General features: G+C 40.4%; 1 protein-coding gene across 1 annotated transcript; it reads right to left on the bottom strand.

Annotated features, from left to right (window-relative positions):
* Positions 1 to 1892: 1892 nt before the first annotated feature.
* Positions 1893 to 14107, bottom strand: KLHL22 (kelch like family member 22). Its single transcript, XM_067549988.1, has 7 exons — positions 14044 to 14107; positions 11006 to 11285; positions 10197 to 10362; positions 8051 to 8769; positions 6013 to 6205; positions 3823 to 4056; positions 1893 to 2977 (listed from the first exon to the last, which is right to left on the bottom strand). The coding sequence occupies exons 2-7, from the start codon at positions 11230 to 11232 to the stop codon at positions 2600 to 2602; spliced, it is 1917 nt and encodes a 638-aa protein (XP_067406089.1). The 5' UTR covers positions 11233 to 11285; positions 14044 to 14107; the 3' UTR covers positions 1893 to 2599.
* Positions 14108 to 14191: the final 84 nt, after the last annotated feature.

Below are 14191 nucleotides of genomic sequence, written 5' to 3' on the forward strand. Positions count from 1 at the left end.
GATGGTAATATAGGCACATGATGCCATGAAGTGGGACTTAAAAAAAAAAACAAACACCAAATATTGCAAGACACAAAAAAAGTCACTTGAGCAGGCAGCATTTGCCTTGTTCCTCCGAGACGCACCCTTTGACAACAGCTCTTCTCAGCAGCCTAGAAAAGCCAGACTGCCATTCCTACCAGCCACGAACTGCCAACATCAACATGCTAACAAAACAGCCTGACAACATTCTCCCTGAGGTTTGAATAGCAGTACCAAGAGATTATTAACCAATGTGTTCCCTCCACTTCCATCACAGTCTCTAATATGTTTCCTTATGCACAAGAAAGCTTAAGGCACCTGGCAACATGTAACATCAGAACTTTTTACCAGCTGCTTCTTTAGCTCAGCTGAGGAACATTCATTTGGAACACAGCATATCATCGTCTCACCTTGACCTCTCCTGTGAAATCCAAGAATTGGCCTTGAGGCCTCCTTATTTGCAATTGTATGCAGTGCCCTCTACTGGTAGATGTAGGGAAAGAAAACATGCCTCCACAAGCAGCACAAGGAATCATTAACCCCTTTCAGGTCACAAAAAAAGACAGTATCACTTTAAAAATGCATATAATTAGGATAGCACTCGTCTCTGCTCGTAATGCTTCTCCATTAAACAGAGTTTTTCAAAACGTATTATCTTACTTTAGGTCTGAACTATAAGAGTAGAATTTTATAAGGAGCTACTCTAGCACCCCCATTAAAATACAGCACAGCAAGCAATACAACGAACACGATTTAATTTAGTCCTCTCATTTATTCAAAGCAGCTTCCTATACACAGAATGAAGAGCCATCAATCTTAATATTGAAGTGTGCCTGTATTTTAAGAGTGTGTGGGTGTTAGGTTCATTATCTCCTGAAAGGGCCTTTTCTGAAGTGGGGGGGTCATTTGTACTGTTTTCCTGGGTCTTCCTCCACAGCATTCTTGCTTCATGTGCTTAGCTGTATAGAGCACCTATTTCAGGCTGCAGACAGGGCCACTGAACTGGCTTAGGTCCAGGAGATCAAGGACTCTCAATTTAAAATTAACATAACTGAAAAAACTGCTCTGATTCAGAAAGTTGATCAATGTATTGAAAGAACAGCATGGGGGCCCTTAATCTTTTTTAGAAATCCTGTTTACCAATGTGGCATCTTCTAGACCTATTTTACAAGGTAATCCGTTTCCTTACAAAGGTTCCCCATTTGAAGTTAACTGGCAGAAGCCAGTGGAAATTCTTTATAGTACCAATTCTATGTTCAACCTCTAAAGCCTCTGCGATGACTTACTTGACTAAGATCACATCATTCCAATAGTCACTTTGATTCCGCCCCCTCCCCTTCTGCCATTTTAATTATGATATTTTAACACCTGATATCTAATGAACAACTGACAGAATTGGTTACCCTATCCCTATTTGAAAGCAGGGATTCCATGTTTTGGATGTCATAAAGCATTGGTTTCTATGGCAGCTGCTAAATTACTAATTTAATATCAAGCAAGACGTTAAATCAGAAGTAAATAATTTTACAAACTGCCAATTAGTAAAAGGAATGCTTTATTATGCAATGTTTGTTTCTTGCTTTGGTAGTCTAACATTGCTTTCCTGGCACTAGTCTAGCAAGTCCTGGACCTTGGACCAATGTAATTTCCAATCCTTTTACTTACCCTTGTTGTTGAGGTTCTCCTTCTTCCTCTTTTGCCATTGCAAAACAATCTCTCCTCTTGTTCACTTTTAAGCATATAAGTGAAGATAAAACAACATAACTGGGCCAAATTAGTTGCTGGTATAACTTCACTGACCTTAATGAAGCAATGTAATTTGGCTCATATTCTGGTGGGGGGGAGGGGAAACAATAACCAAAAGAAAAATAAAAAGTTCCCATAAAGATTTATTATTTCATTTGTGAACCAAGGTATCTGTGAAAGTTCATCTGATTAAAGAGATTACCATAACCAGTACAAAGATAGTTTTTCTAGAAGTCTTCCATCTTGTTGACAAAAACCTGCAATATTAGTAGTTCAGAAGGGGGCATCAGATCAAAGTTTCTAAGCTTGGTATGAGGATGGCTGCATAACCAGATGGGAGGAGGATTCTGACTTTCTTGCTGCTGTCATTGCTACAGCACTCACTCTCACTGCACAACCTACAGAGCAGACTGACAACTGACATGAGACAGACACTAGGTTTTATCTTCCTGGCCATTAGACTTTATGCTGATGGGGTCATTACAGAGAAACCAGGAATGTATTTCATGCTGTAAATTTGAAGCAAAGAAGGTAGCCAAGCTAGGTCTTTTGTGTTTCTTCTGTCCATGCTGTGGGTTGAGAAGAGTCCCCTTCAAAGGACAAAATCCTCTCGCGTTTTAATTGAAAAAATGAAAGTTCTTTGGTTGCTTTCACACTGCTGCTTTGTGGCAAATGGAGAGAATGCAGAAGTCCTTTTGTACAGAACGTTTACGTTTCCAAATATTTAAATATTGATTCAATGTATGTCATACCAAAGACATTAAAAGGTTTCTAAACAATTTTCCCAAACCTTAATTTCCTTCTCTCCTGGAAAAAAAAAATCCTTAGGTCCTTAATCTTCACTTGAATTGTCAAATTCTTCCCAGTCTGACACACTCATAACCTCAGAGGCAAAGTCTGGGTGATGCTGTAGTCGGTCTGGGTGCCATTCTGGAGTCCACCTCTCTGTGTCCATTAGCATGGCCCTAGGCAGAGTGAGGACACAGGCAGCCATCCCAGAAATATCATCCTCCAACTGGGGACCTTCCTTCCAGCAGTCTTTCTCAGCATCATAAATATGGACATAGTCCATCCGGATCCCTCGATTGTGGGATCTGCCCCCCAAGACATAGATTTTATTGGCTAGGACAGCAATACCCGGCTCTCCATGCCCTGCAGGTAGAGGGCATACATTTATCCACTGATCAGTACTTGGGCTATAGCAGGCAACCTGTAAGAACATAAAGAAATAAAAGACAAGGCAACATATTCCTTTAAAAAAAAAATCTGTATGTAATGGGTGCCTGCCATAGTTGTACATTATTAATAGCTGTACAATATTATGATACAAGGGGGCATTATGTGTAAATCCCAAAGATAAATCCCAACATTGCTAACTTTTTCACTGCTGATTCATTTTAGTAGAAATATCTAACAAATGTGTTTCTCACAATTCCATGCCACCACAGATGCTAAAACCCAATTGCTCCCAGTCAAGTGCTAACACCTCCACCTTCCTCAACATACTGTCTCTGAAACAGTTAAGCATTCCTAGTATCAAAGCACTTGACATATCAAAAATGAAAGTGCAGGGATAATGTAAAAAATAAACTGAATTAAAACCAAGATTACTGGATAACAACTGACTTAATTTCTTATGTAATTAATTTAAAACAACAACATCATTTTTTAGTTTTAATGAAGCTGCGACAGTGTTTCTAGTCTGCCACACCAGAGTGCTACAGAATTTAGATTTGTCTTGCTGGAAAGTACCTGGGGCACTTTGTTTCTATTGTCAGCACACTGCCCAGCTGGATCTCCACCACCCATCACTGACTTTTTCTAAATTATAAGAAGTCAAAGGACTAGGAGTTTTAATGTTGTAAGAGAGAATGCATGATGCAGGGGTGGCAGCAGCAAGTAAAGCACTTCAATGTTTGTCAATTAGATGGAGGAGAGGCAGACAATTGGGTGGCTGGTAGTTGTGCGTTTATGCTCAACAGGAAAAAGGAATTATGGCACAATGTGAGTGTCACATGCCTGGACAGGAAAGAAACAGCCATGACATCTTCTCACCTGGTGAACATCTCTCCTATAGCCAGAGTCATTGTTGCTACCTCCAATCACATACAGCTTTCCCAGGAATGCAGCCATCCCATGCCAGGCACGTCTGACTGGACCATCAGCTAAGCTGTCCCACCGGTTAGCCTTTGGATCATAACAGTGTAATTCTTTCAAATAATCCTCTCCTCTCCTCCCACACGTAATATACATCTTCCCATCCAGTGCTGCTCCAGCATGTGCATACACCTGCACCATCACAAGAAAAGGCAAGAGGATGATGACAGGTTTTATTTTGTGTATTTCCTCCAGCTTCAAGCACAGTAAGTATGGAATATAAATCTCCTGAGGATATATGATATCAGAGGTGGTGTCTTCCTCTGATTACTTAGATGCCAATATTTGGAAGGATTCTGTATAAGCAATTATTCCATAGGACTAAGGATCAGTCCTTGAACTGAAATTAACTAGAATTTCTCTGACTCCGCCACAATTGCCGACCCTTCATGTTTCTGATTGCTCCTGAATTAGCAGCTCTTCCCTTGCCTTTTTTGAAGCCCGGTCTGGAAATTAAGTCTTACAGAAGTTTTAGCAATGTTCTCAGGAAGGCATAATAACCTAGTGGGTAGAACTTGAGTAAGTCAGAAGACCTGGGTTCTGTTCCCAGCACGGACTTGTTATTTGTGACCTCAGACTAGTCACTTAATCTCTCTGTGTCTCTATTTCCCATCTGTAAAATGGGAATAATACTTACATGTTTGTAAAGTGATTTGAGGTTTTCAGATAAGAAGCATTATGAAGTGATTTTACTTTGGATTGTTAACCTGCCACATAACTTTTTATGTTACAGTAAAATTCAGAATAATTTCTTGAAGAGGTGAATTAGGATTTTACTTCTTTCCTAACCAAAATTGTCATCAAGAACTTTTGCATGCAGTTTTTATTTATTTCCTCCTTGTTTTGGGACAGTCTCTTAGAAACCTAAAAATAGCACTTCATGGCTGGTTAAGTAGACACATAGTATTTATCCTTCTGAGTTAAGTGGCTGTTCAGTGACATATCTCAAATGAGTGCAGTGGTCTCAGTCTAGGTCAGTGAGTCTACATCTAGTCCACATCACAAACTTTCACAACCGACACCCTTGTTTGATGGTTACATCACATAAACCTCCACCATTGTCACCCTTGCGTGCAGTCTCAGAACAGTGGCCAAGGACTGAATGGGCCATAGAGACTGACTTACCCTATCACCCTAGAGGTGGTCCCTTCAGATCAGGACTGAGACGGAGAAGCTTGCACTACCGCTGCCCATGCTGTATCTATTCTGGGAATAAATAGAGGTCTTCATTCTCCAAGGGTATGAATCAGGCTCCTTTCACCAGCATGAAATTCAATTTTTAAATTTTTTTTAAACAATAAAATTAATGTTTACAGGGGAAACTAGTAAGAGAAAAGGAAGACAAGCATCTAATTTCAATGGGAGGTCATACATATGTTGTCCTTGCTGCTCATACACTTATGGATTTTTTCCTCTCTGCCCATATCAGTTTAGGGTTTGACCCTGAGACAAATAGAGCATCTGCAATTCTGATTAAAACTGATGGGAATTGCAGGTGCTCAGTACCACTCAGGATCAGACCCTACGTTATTTAGGAACTACTTTTCTTTGGAAAGCATATTCCAATTTGGCAATTCAATATTATTAGAAAAGTAGCGTCACTGGAACACCAAAGAATAATCCCCTCACATGATGAGTGAAATGAGAAAAAATGGAAGTGTAAAACCTCTTAATACAAACTTCCAACTTTTATGAAGCTGCCATTTCAGAACATACCTCTCAACCATTCTCACAAAGAGGTATGCTATTTTAATATTACACCCAAATTAACCTCTGTCATGCACACAGGAAGTTTACCTTCACCATGTACAAGTGCAGAATTAATTTCTCAACATGATTTAATTTTTAAAATCTAGCATTTAATATCAGTTAGAGAGAATATACACATGGCAAAGATGCAGACCCCCTGGTATTTTAAGCATCTTTCTTACTATTTTTTATCCTACACACAGAGAGAGACCTCTGTCAGCCACCTGAATTTAGCAGATTAAGAGGTATGCTTGAGAAAAGTAGCAAAAAGCATCTAGGAAAGATGATGTCAAATATTAAGGGCGCTTATTAGCTTTTGCTGGCATGTGTATTCCTTACCTCCTTCCTCAGAGGTGCCACATATTCCCAGGTGTTGGTTTTTGGATCATACCTTTCCACCTCCCTTAGGTCTTCATGGTAGTCCCGCCCTGCGACAGCATATATATATTCATCCACAACACAGACACAGAGGTCAGCATGCTCTTGCTGCAGAGCCTGGATCTGGAACCATTTGTTGTGTCGTGGGTCATACCTTGCAAAGGAATATGACCAAACTGGGTTACCATTGCAAATCCACCACAGAGCACTAAGACACGGACACTGTGTCACTGTTGGAACATGGGTCAGCACCAAATTGATCTGGACCAGTGCACTGTCTTTGGCCCAAATTCAACTTTCCTGTAAGTAGGTGCAATTCCCTAGAGCAGTGTTTCTCAATTATATTTCGCCGCGGAACCCTTGCGCGGCCATGCCATACCCTCCTCCGACAAGTCCAGGAAATTTTCCCCTTTTTGGTGGCGCGCTCTCTAAGCAGTTTTCGGCGGCATGCTCTCTAAGCAGTTTTCGGCGGCGCGCTATTTCTCTTAATTTCAGCGGCGCGGTTCCGCTTTTTCGCTGAACCCTTCAACTCAGCCCATGGAACCCTGTTCCGCGGAACACTATTTGAGAAACACTGCACTAGAGTGAAATTTGGCCACTCGTGTCAAAATATAATTATCAGCTAAGTTTTTTATTCTATTTTGAAGGAGAATCCATTAGCAAATCTAATCGTGCTGTACACAGTTACTATTTCCAGTATGCTTTGCGCTATTGCCAGTCTACAGCCCATCAACCTTGTTAGTTTACAAACATTCCACAATGTAAAAATTGGCTAAAAATAGCACTCCAGAGACCAGGAAGGGCATGAACATTTGGAGCTTCTTTGATTTGTTCAGATATTTCCTGGTAAGAAGATATTCAACCTTCTCAACTTTAGCTTTCACCCCCAAATATCAATTTCAGATAAAATATGAAAATCTTAATTATAGGAGCAGCCTGAAAGCAATGGCAGGAACTTAAATTCATTTTGCATGTGACAAACATAAAAACAACTGAGCTAAAACCTATAAAAATTACTAATTTGCAGACGTTAGCCAAAGAACTTGTAATACAGCTGTTTACTGCGTAATGGGTATTAAAATCTAGAAAGAAAGCCTGATCTCAGTGGAACTTAAAAGAAACAAAACAAAAACTGTTACCATGTTCAATTGGAATTTTGTAACCTAAAATTTAAGACTTTTTTTTTTTTACCATGATTATTTAGTTGTGCTCCAATCTTGGGAAGTAGCAGGATGCTCATTATTTTGAATTGGTGTCTATAATGCCGTTAATTAACCAATGTTACAATTTTGTTTAAGATGTTTAATAGTTGTGCTCCTTAAATCACTTCCCTTTGGTACCAGATTCACGTATCCTACATCTCTAATTTTTTTACCATCCTAATTCACTGCTGTGAATCATCAATCTGACATTTCCCCTCTGTCTAAGAAGCAACTTTCCCTTCAGAAACAGTTAAAAAGCTTCCATTCCTGCCCCATTCAGGCGACCAAATACAAGACTTACATATAGTAGCACATCTGACTTCAAAATACAATAGAAATATTAACCTAAATAATCCTCAACAACAACCCTACAGGGTGGTAAATATTATTGCCATTTTACAGATGAGACAGAAACACACAGAGAGGTTAAGAAAAGCAACCAAGGTAAGAAAGAGAGTTAGTGTCAGAACCAAGATCAGCACACACAGAAGTCCCTGGCTCCCCATTCTGTGCTCAGCACTCAAGAATATTTTACACCGTTCAACAGAGCTGTTGTGTAACATTGCTCTATTTGCTTCCCCACTCCTGGTTGATTACCAAATGATGTATGCACAAACAGAAAGCTTTCTCCTCCTCCACAATCAGGCTGGTCCTCCTTAGTCCTTGCAATTTCTTCAGATGAGGTCCCAGTACCATTCCCAACTTCCCTGGCCAGCTATCACGTGTACTGCAAAAGTGACTGCCCGACTCAGGGAATGGTAATAAAAAAAATGGTGGCAAAAGTAGTCTCCTCTTACCTCCAACACCTGGACTCTGCTCGAAAACCTCTGACATTGTTATCTCCCCCAATCAAGTATACAAAATTGTTGAAAACAGCGATCCCTTGGTTGGACATTCTGGGGGCTAATGCAGCAGTAAAGTGCCTCCACTCTCCCAACAGGGGGTTCAGGTACTTGGCTTGGTCACTGAGGACTGTGGATGGAGCAGAATGCATCCCTCCAAAGCCCACTACACAGTGGAACTCTGACCTGAGCTGTGTCTGTGAGTTTTGAAGCATAGGCTGGAGACATTCGTTCTTGTGGTACATTAGTGCATCAGCTACAGTCTCTCTTAACGGACATGGGCTTAATTTGTCATGGAGTCTTTGCAGGATCTGGAGCTCCATCAGAGGGAAGCGGACTGTTTCCAATAGTTTAGGAGGCTCCATCAGCGAGACCTGATCTGTCTCCACCTGTTCTGGGGTGTAATGGTACAGAAGCGCCCCTTCATAAACCTCATTCTCACAGTTGACCTCCAAGTGGTTGCTACTGAGGATGGAGTAGACCTTCTCCAGGGGTAGCTGGCGGTATATCTCAGTCTTTGAGAAAGCTACGAAGTTCTTGAGAATGTAGGAGTCCAGCTGCTTGCTCAATTTATTCAAGTCAAAGAGGTCAGCCAATTTATACACATCCAGGATGTTCTCCTCATCCACCCAGGCCATGAGAAAATCACAACAGAAATGAATGACTTCTGGAATCTGCAAGAGACAAAGCAGATGGTTTATTTCAGTTAAAAATGTGTGTCTTACACTACAGAGACCAGATTTATCGGAGTATGGAAGACCCAAGCTGAGGAAGTTGTAAAAAATTAAAGGGAACACCTGTCACCATGAAGACTGACAATGGTCTCTAGCTGTTATCAGTACTGGCTGGAAATAAAAACTGATAGCCACAGTCAACAGAACTCAGTCTTTCACCAGAGACGACAAGAATATGATCCACTGTGGTTTGTAGATGAACAGAGTATAATTCTTCTGTTTCCAAACAGATTAATCAGTGTGCAAAAGGCAGACACACAAAGGCACATCAGAATAGTAAATTGGGCTGGATCATTCAAATGCAGAGGAAACTTTTGCAAGGAAAGTTAATATTTTTTTTTGTAGTTTACTGACTACAGCATGACATTGCTTCTGGACATCAGGAGCATCCTGACAGCAGAAAAATTCTCTCTGCTATACTTGACAAACTTCTATTGACTCCACAAGGCTTGACAGAGTAAATCTCTAGTGAATATGTAATGTAATACCACAGCATGTACAGTGTGGATAATAAAAGCAAAAACTCTCTCAATGGCAAAACAAGAGCCTCTGTAGCAACCGGGTTCCTAGTTCCACCCACAGTGTGTCTGTGGAATCAGCCTTTATGCTGTAGATGAGATCCTGAGAAGCTGCAGCATCACAACATGGGAAGAAGGAAGGCAGGTTATTTAATGTAGATCATAATGTAGGCACTCTAACAGAATCTCCCTTGAGGTGTCACTAAGCAGGAAAGGGGTTACTGAGCACATCAGGAGACGACAACTACTATACAAGTCAGCGCTCTGGATAAAATGATGAAAAATTATAAATAAAAACATGAAACTACTTATATGAACGACACATCCATCCATCCAAACCTAGCATATACTCATCTGCAGCTACTTACAAAGACCTGGTCTACACTACAAACTTATGTTGGTATAACTACATCATTCAGGAGTGTGGAACATCCCTGAGCGACATAGTTATACTGACCTAACCCCCAGTTTAGACAATGCTATGTCAATAGGAGGGCTTCTCCCATCAATATAGCTACTGCCTCTTGGGGAGGTGGAGTATCTACGGCGATGGGAGAAGCTCCTGTCGACGTAGGCAGCATCTTCACTAAGTGCTATAGTGGCACAGCTTCACCAGTGTAGCTGTACCGCTGTAAGTATAGACAAGCCCTTAATGCACAGTTTAGAACATGCAGAAAAAAGTTCAAGTCAAATCCACATATGTAGACTGAAGAGCCCCTGCCCCTTGACTTCTCCTCTGTTGTGTTTGTTCACCTCCTCAACCTCTCCCATTTATTCCCCAGGGTGTCCCCATTCCTTATATGTCCCATTCTTCCCTTTGTCTTCTTGCTCCATCTCCCAATCCCTCACCTGAAGTTGACAGGCAGCAGCTAGCGTTTCTTGCACATCGTTCAGGCTGAGTTCCAGCTCAGAAGTGTATATGAAGTTCAGGATTTTACACATAGCATTGTAGGATACTCCATGAATACGAACCTCTTCCTGCTCCATCTCTCTTAGCCCTCCAGCAAACATTCCTCTGTAGAAAGAAAAAGGCACACACTATACTGGAGATGTACCAAAGCTATGTACAGTTCAACCCAGTTTAGCCATATTGCTCTGGGGACATCCAAAACATGCAGTAAGACTGACAGCTGGACAGATAGCTTTGCAAAGTCTGCATGCCAGTTTCCAAATCCAGTAGTCCTGGAAATACGCTGGGTTATACAGTTTTGGAACTGGAAACCCAGACCACAGCCTTTTCAGAATGCAGTGAAAAGACACAAGCCAGCTGGCTCCAAAAATCCAAAAGGCATAGTCAAGCTTTGGTTAACCAGCGCTTATCTGTACCCATATTCTCCCTGTGCATCCTTGCATTAATTTAACTTATAAACTGCTTCCCTGTTAAGCACTTGAAGCCCTATAAAAACATAAAAACCACCTTCATTAACAAACAAACAAACAAATGGCAATCAAGAAGGCATGCAGACTCCTGCATCCAACAATGGGATCATTGTCTTTAAAGATTTTAAGGCTCATATTATAAACCTTTGTTTTTAAAGAAGTTCAAAATAGCCATTGAAGTGTGCTAGATGAGTGACAGTGCTCTATTGCTACAAAGGATCCATTGATTCATATTGAGAAAGATGCTAGTTACAGATGCACAGTGACACTGGACTCACCTGAAATAGTCACATGATGCAGCTAGAAGTATCCGATGAGCTTCAATAGGTTTCCCTTCCACTACCAGGACTACATCAAAAAGGATGCCACCATCTCGGAGAGCTACCAGACCACTGAGTAAGGACTGGGAGTGCTCTGCACTGCGGTAAGTGTTGCTGGTGCACTGCTGAAGGGAGGGCTCCAAGGGAGTCTTGCCTGGCTGAGTCAGCTCCTGATCCTCCGCCATCACAAGCAGAAATGCTCAGGACCTCACAGCCACCAGTTACAGCAAGATGAATTCTGTGAGACAACAGAAATAGCAAATGTTTGTGTTTGTGATTCATTAACAGCATTTTGACTCTTATCACAGTCAGCAAAACACACAAACCCTTAAATACAATGGAGAGATCTTAAAACACGGTTCTACCCCAATGGGATTATTTTGGAGTTACACAAAGAGAAGAGTTTTGTGCAAAATGTCAATTTATCCAATTCCCAGCTTCAGAGTGTTCTTAGATACCTTTGCTGTAATAGAAGCTGCAACTTGGAGTTTACATCTTTAGTTTACTAGAGTGCTTGTTTTGTTGTATTTTTTCTTGTCTTTGCCTTTTTACATTACTTTAGCTGAGCATGTTTCCATAAACGGCCCTTCTTGACCCAGGGCTAAAGTCTCTACTCTCATGGCTAACCGAGGAAAAGAAAGAACTAAGGCAACTGGAGACTGCATTGGCCTTTTATAACCTTGACTATGAACATTCAGCACTGTGAGGGGATGCTTTTGCTGTCCAAATGGATATAGCCCTGCACAGATCAAAAAATTTGGATCCACATCTGATCCGCACCTGCAATAATTAACTTGTATCTAACCCGGGATCCACACTCCACCTTTTATATGTATCCACATCAGCCCCATCTCACTTTTATAGCCATGTGAATTTGGATCTGCAACCAATCCGCAAAGATGGTAAACAATATAACCACCTTTATGGATTGCAAAGCAGATATCTGCAGATTTGCACGGCTCTACAAATGGGCACTGCTTTTCTAGAAAGTTACCAAAGTGAGAATATAAAGACACAACTTTCAGGAAGAATTGAACTTCTGAACAATTCCCAGCCTTTAGAATCAGTGGAACATCTGAAAGGGAGAAATCTCCATTTGTCTAAACTACATTTACTCACACAGCTCTAGATTTTACTGTATAGTATTCACTACAAAATTATGCTGAGAAAACATTAAAGTTGCAAATTGCACAGCTAGGCAATCAAGAGTCAGGAAATGCCAAAGTTAAAACTGAACACAACTTCAACTGTCTTGTGTTTGTTTAATACATACAACAGACATTAATTGTACAGTCACAGCCTACTCAAGTGCAAAATACAAATTCTCCATACCCATAAGTAGTACCTTGCAATACATATAATTTTCACATACCCTCATTATGCTCATCATCATAAGTAGTATCCAGTAGAGATTTTTCTTAATACAAGTTCTGTTTTCTCTAGACAATGATGGGGAAAATCTTGGCTCCACTGAAGTTAATGGTAAAACTCCCACTGACTTTACAGGTGTTTACATTACTGTGTAACTTTAAATGTGACTTTTCTCTTTTTGAGCACATACATTCTCTGAATAGCAATTTATTATTGTAATAGTTCACAAAATGTTTCTCAGAGAAACACCATTATGGAGTTATCTTAAGAGTATGAATTTCCTAACAGTGGCTGTTTTACTGAGACGTTTGCCCAATATTTCTCTCATGTGTCCTTTCCCCAAGTTCGTAACATTACTATATGATATTTTGCACTGTGTTCTTGAGCACTACCTTGAAGGCCAGACACTGGGCATTACTGCATAATAGTGTAACAATAAATACAGAAAAAATGTTAAAGAAGCAAAAGTGTCTTTAAACAATGTTTCCAAAGCTTTTTCATAAAGGCCACAGTGAATCTTTAAGAGTTCAACTGTTTCTGCTATTTATTCCTCCTTCCATGTCCTGCTTGCCTTTTGTTTGTAACATCATAATTTTCACAGCATCTACTTAGGATGTCACACAGAGAAGATTCTGACAGACAGCAGCAGCTGCTGAACTCTATTAAATAAAAAAGTGCCTGTTTTTGTACCAATATCTCTCATAAAAGAAAAAAAAAATGGCACATTGAAACATTTAATTTAGAAACAGCTCTAAAGATTCTGTGAGGCTCTGCAGGTTTTTAAACAACAGCTAATCTAATGTAACAGCTTTCAAATTCTAGTCCACTGAATGACATTTTGTTGGTCTGCAGGTAGCTATCTGGTAATGTTGCTTGCTCTCTCCTGTGTTTCCAACTGTTTAATCAGATTAAGAGATAAAAATGCATAAATGTTTCTCAATATTCCTTTTCCATTAAGTAATTGCTGTATTTGCCACAAAGATGTCATGCAATTGTGAATGGGAGAGAGGTGTCCAGGATACATTTAAATTGTGGTCCACCCACAAAAAGTTTGAGAATTCGCAATCTAATGGTTTTACTGCCATATGTGCATTAACTGGCATCACTGCCATCTGTTGTAGAACATTTCCTTCCTTCCCAAAGTAATTCCAAGTCCCCAAAGATCTATTACAGGCTCTGTACGATCTTTTATGGTTTAGAAGAGGAAATGGAGCTTTCCTAAAGTCTTTCCTGTAACAAAGTGCCTATTCCTTCCAATAACAGAGCAGTTCCAATTTCCTAATGTCACTGTACCTGTCAACCCAGATTCCTAATTCTCAGGTTACACAAAACTGAAAGATAGTTTCCCAAAAAAACATTTGAGTTCCAAGCTAATCAATTCATGTCAGTTCCTAGGTCAGGTGATAAAGTCAACTTCCAGTTTTACTCCCAAATTATCCCTTCTAGTTGCTAAAATTATTGCTTACAAGGGACTGAAAACAACCACCCCAACAGTCATCCCAATCCCAAGGTACATGGTCCAGATAAGGATAACATAGTTAGCAACATGTGAGGCTAGGACTCAGTGATGAAACACCAGTGGCATTTGGGACCACAGGCTGTTAGTTTTGAAGTTAGAAACTCACAATAAGAAGAGTGTGTGGTCAGCAGTCTGATTAAAGAATCTTCTCTGCATTCAGGACAATGGAGTGCAGGCTCTGCTCTCCCAATAGAGCAAACTACAGGTGGAACTGAGCTTTGACTTTTCAGTGACATCCCCTGCTATATATTGTG

This window comes from Emydura macquarii, unplaced genomic scaffold, assembly GCF_026122565.2.
Source record: "Emydura macquarii macquarii isolate MOO-44397 ecotype Brisbane River unplaced genomic scaffold, CSIRO-AGI_Emac_v2 contig_1254, whole genome shotgun sequence".
Taxonomy (NCBI): Eukaryota; Metazoa; Chordata; order Testudines; family Chelidae; genus Emydura; species Emydura macquarii.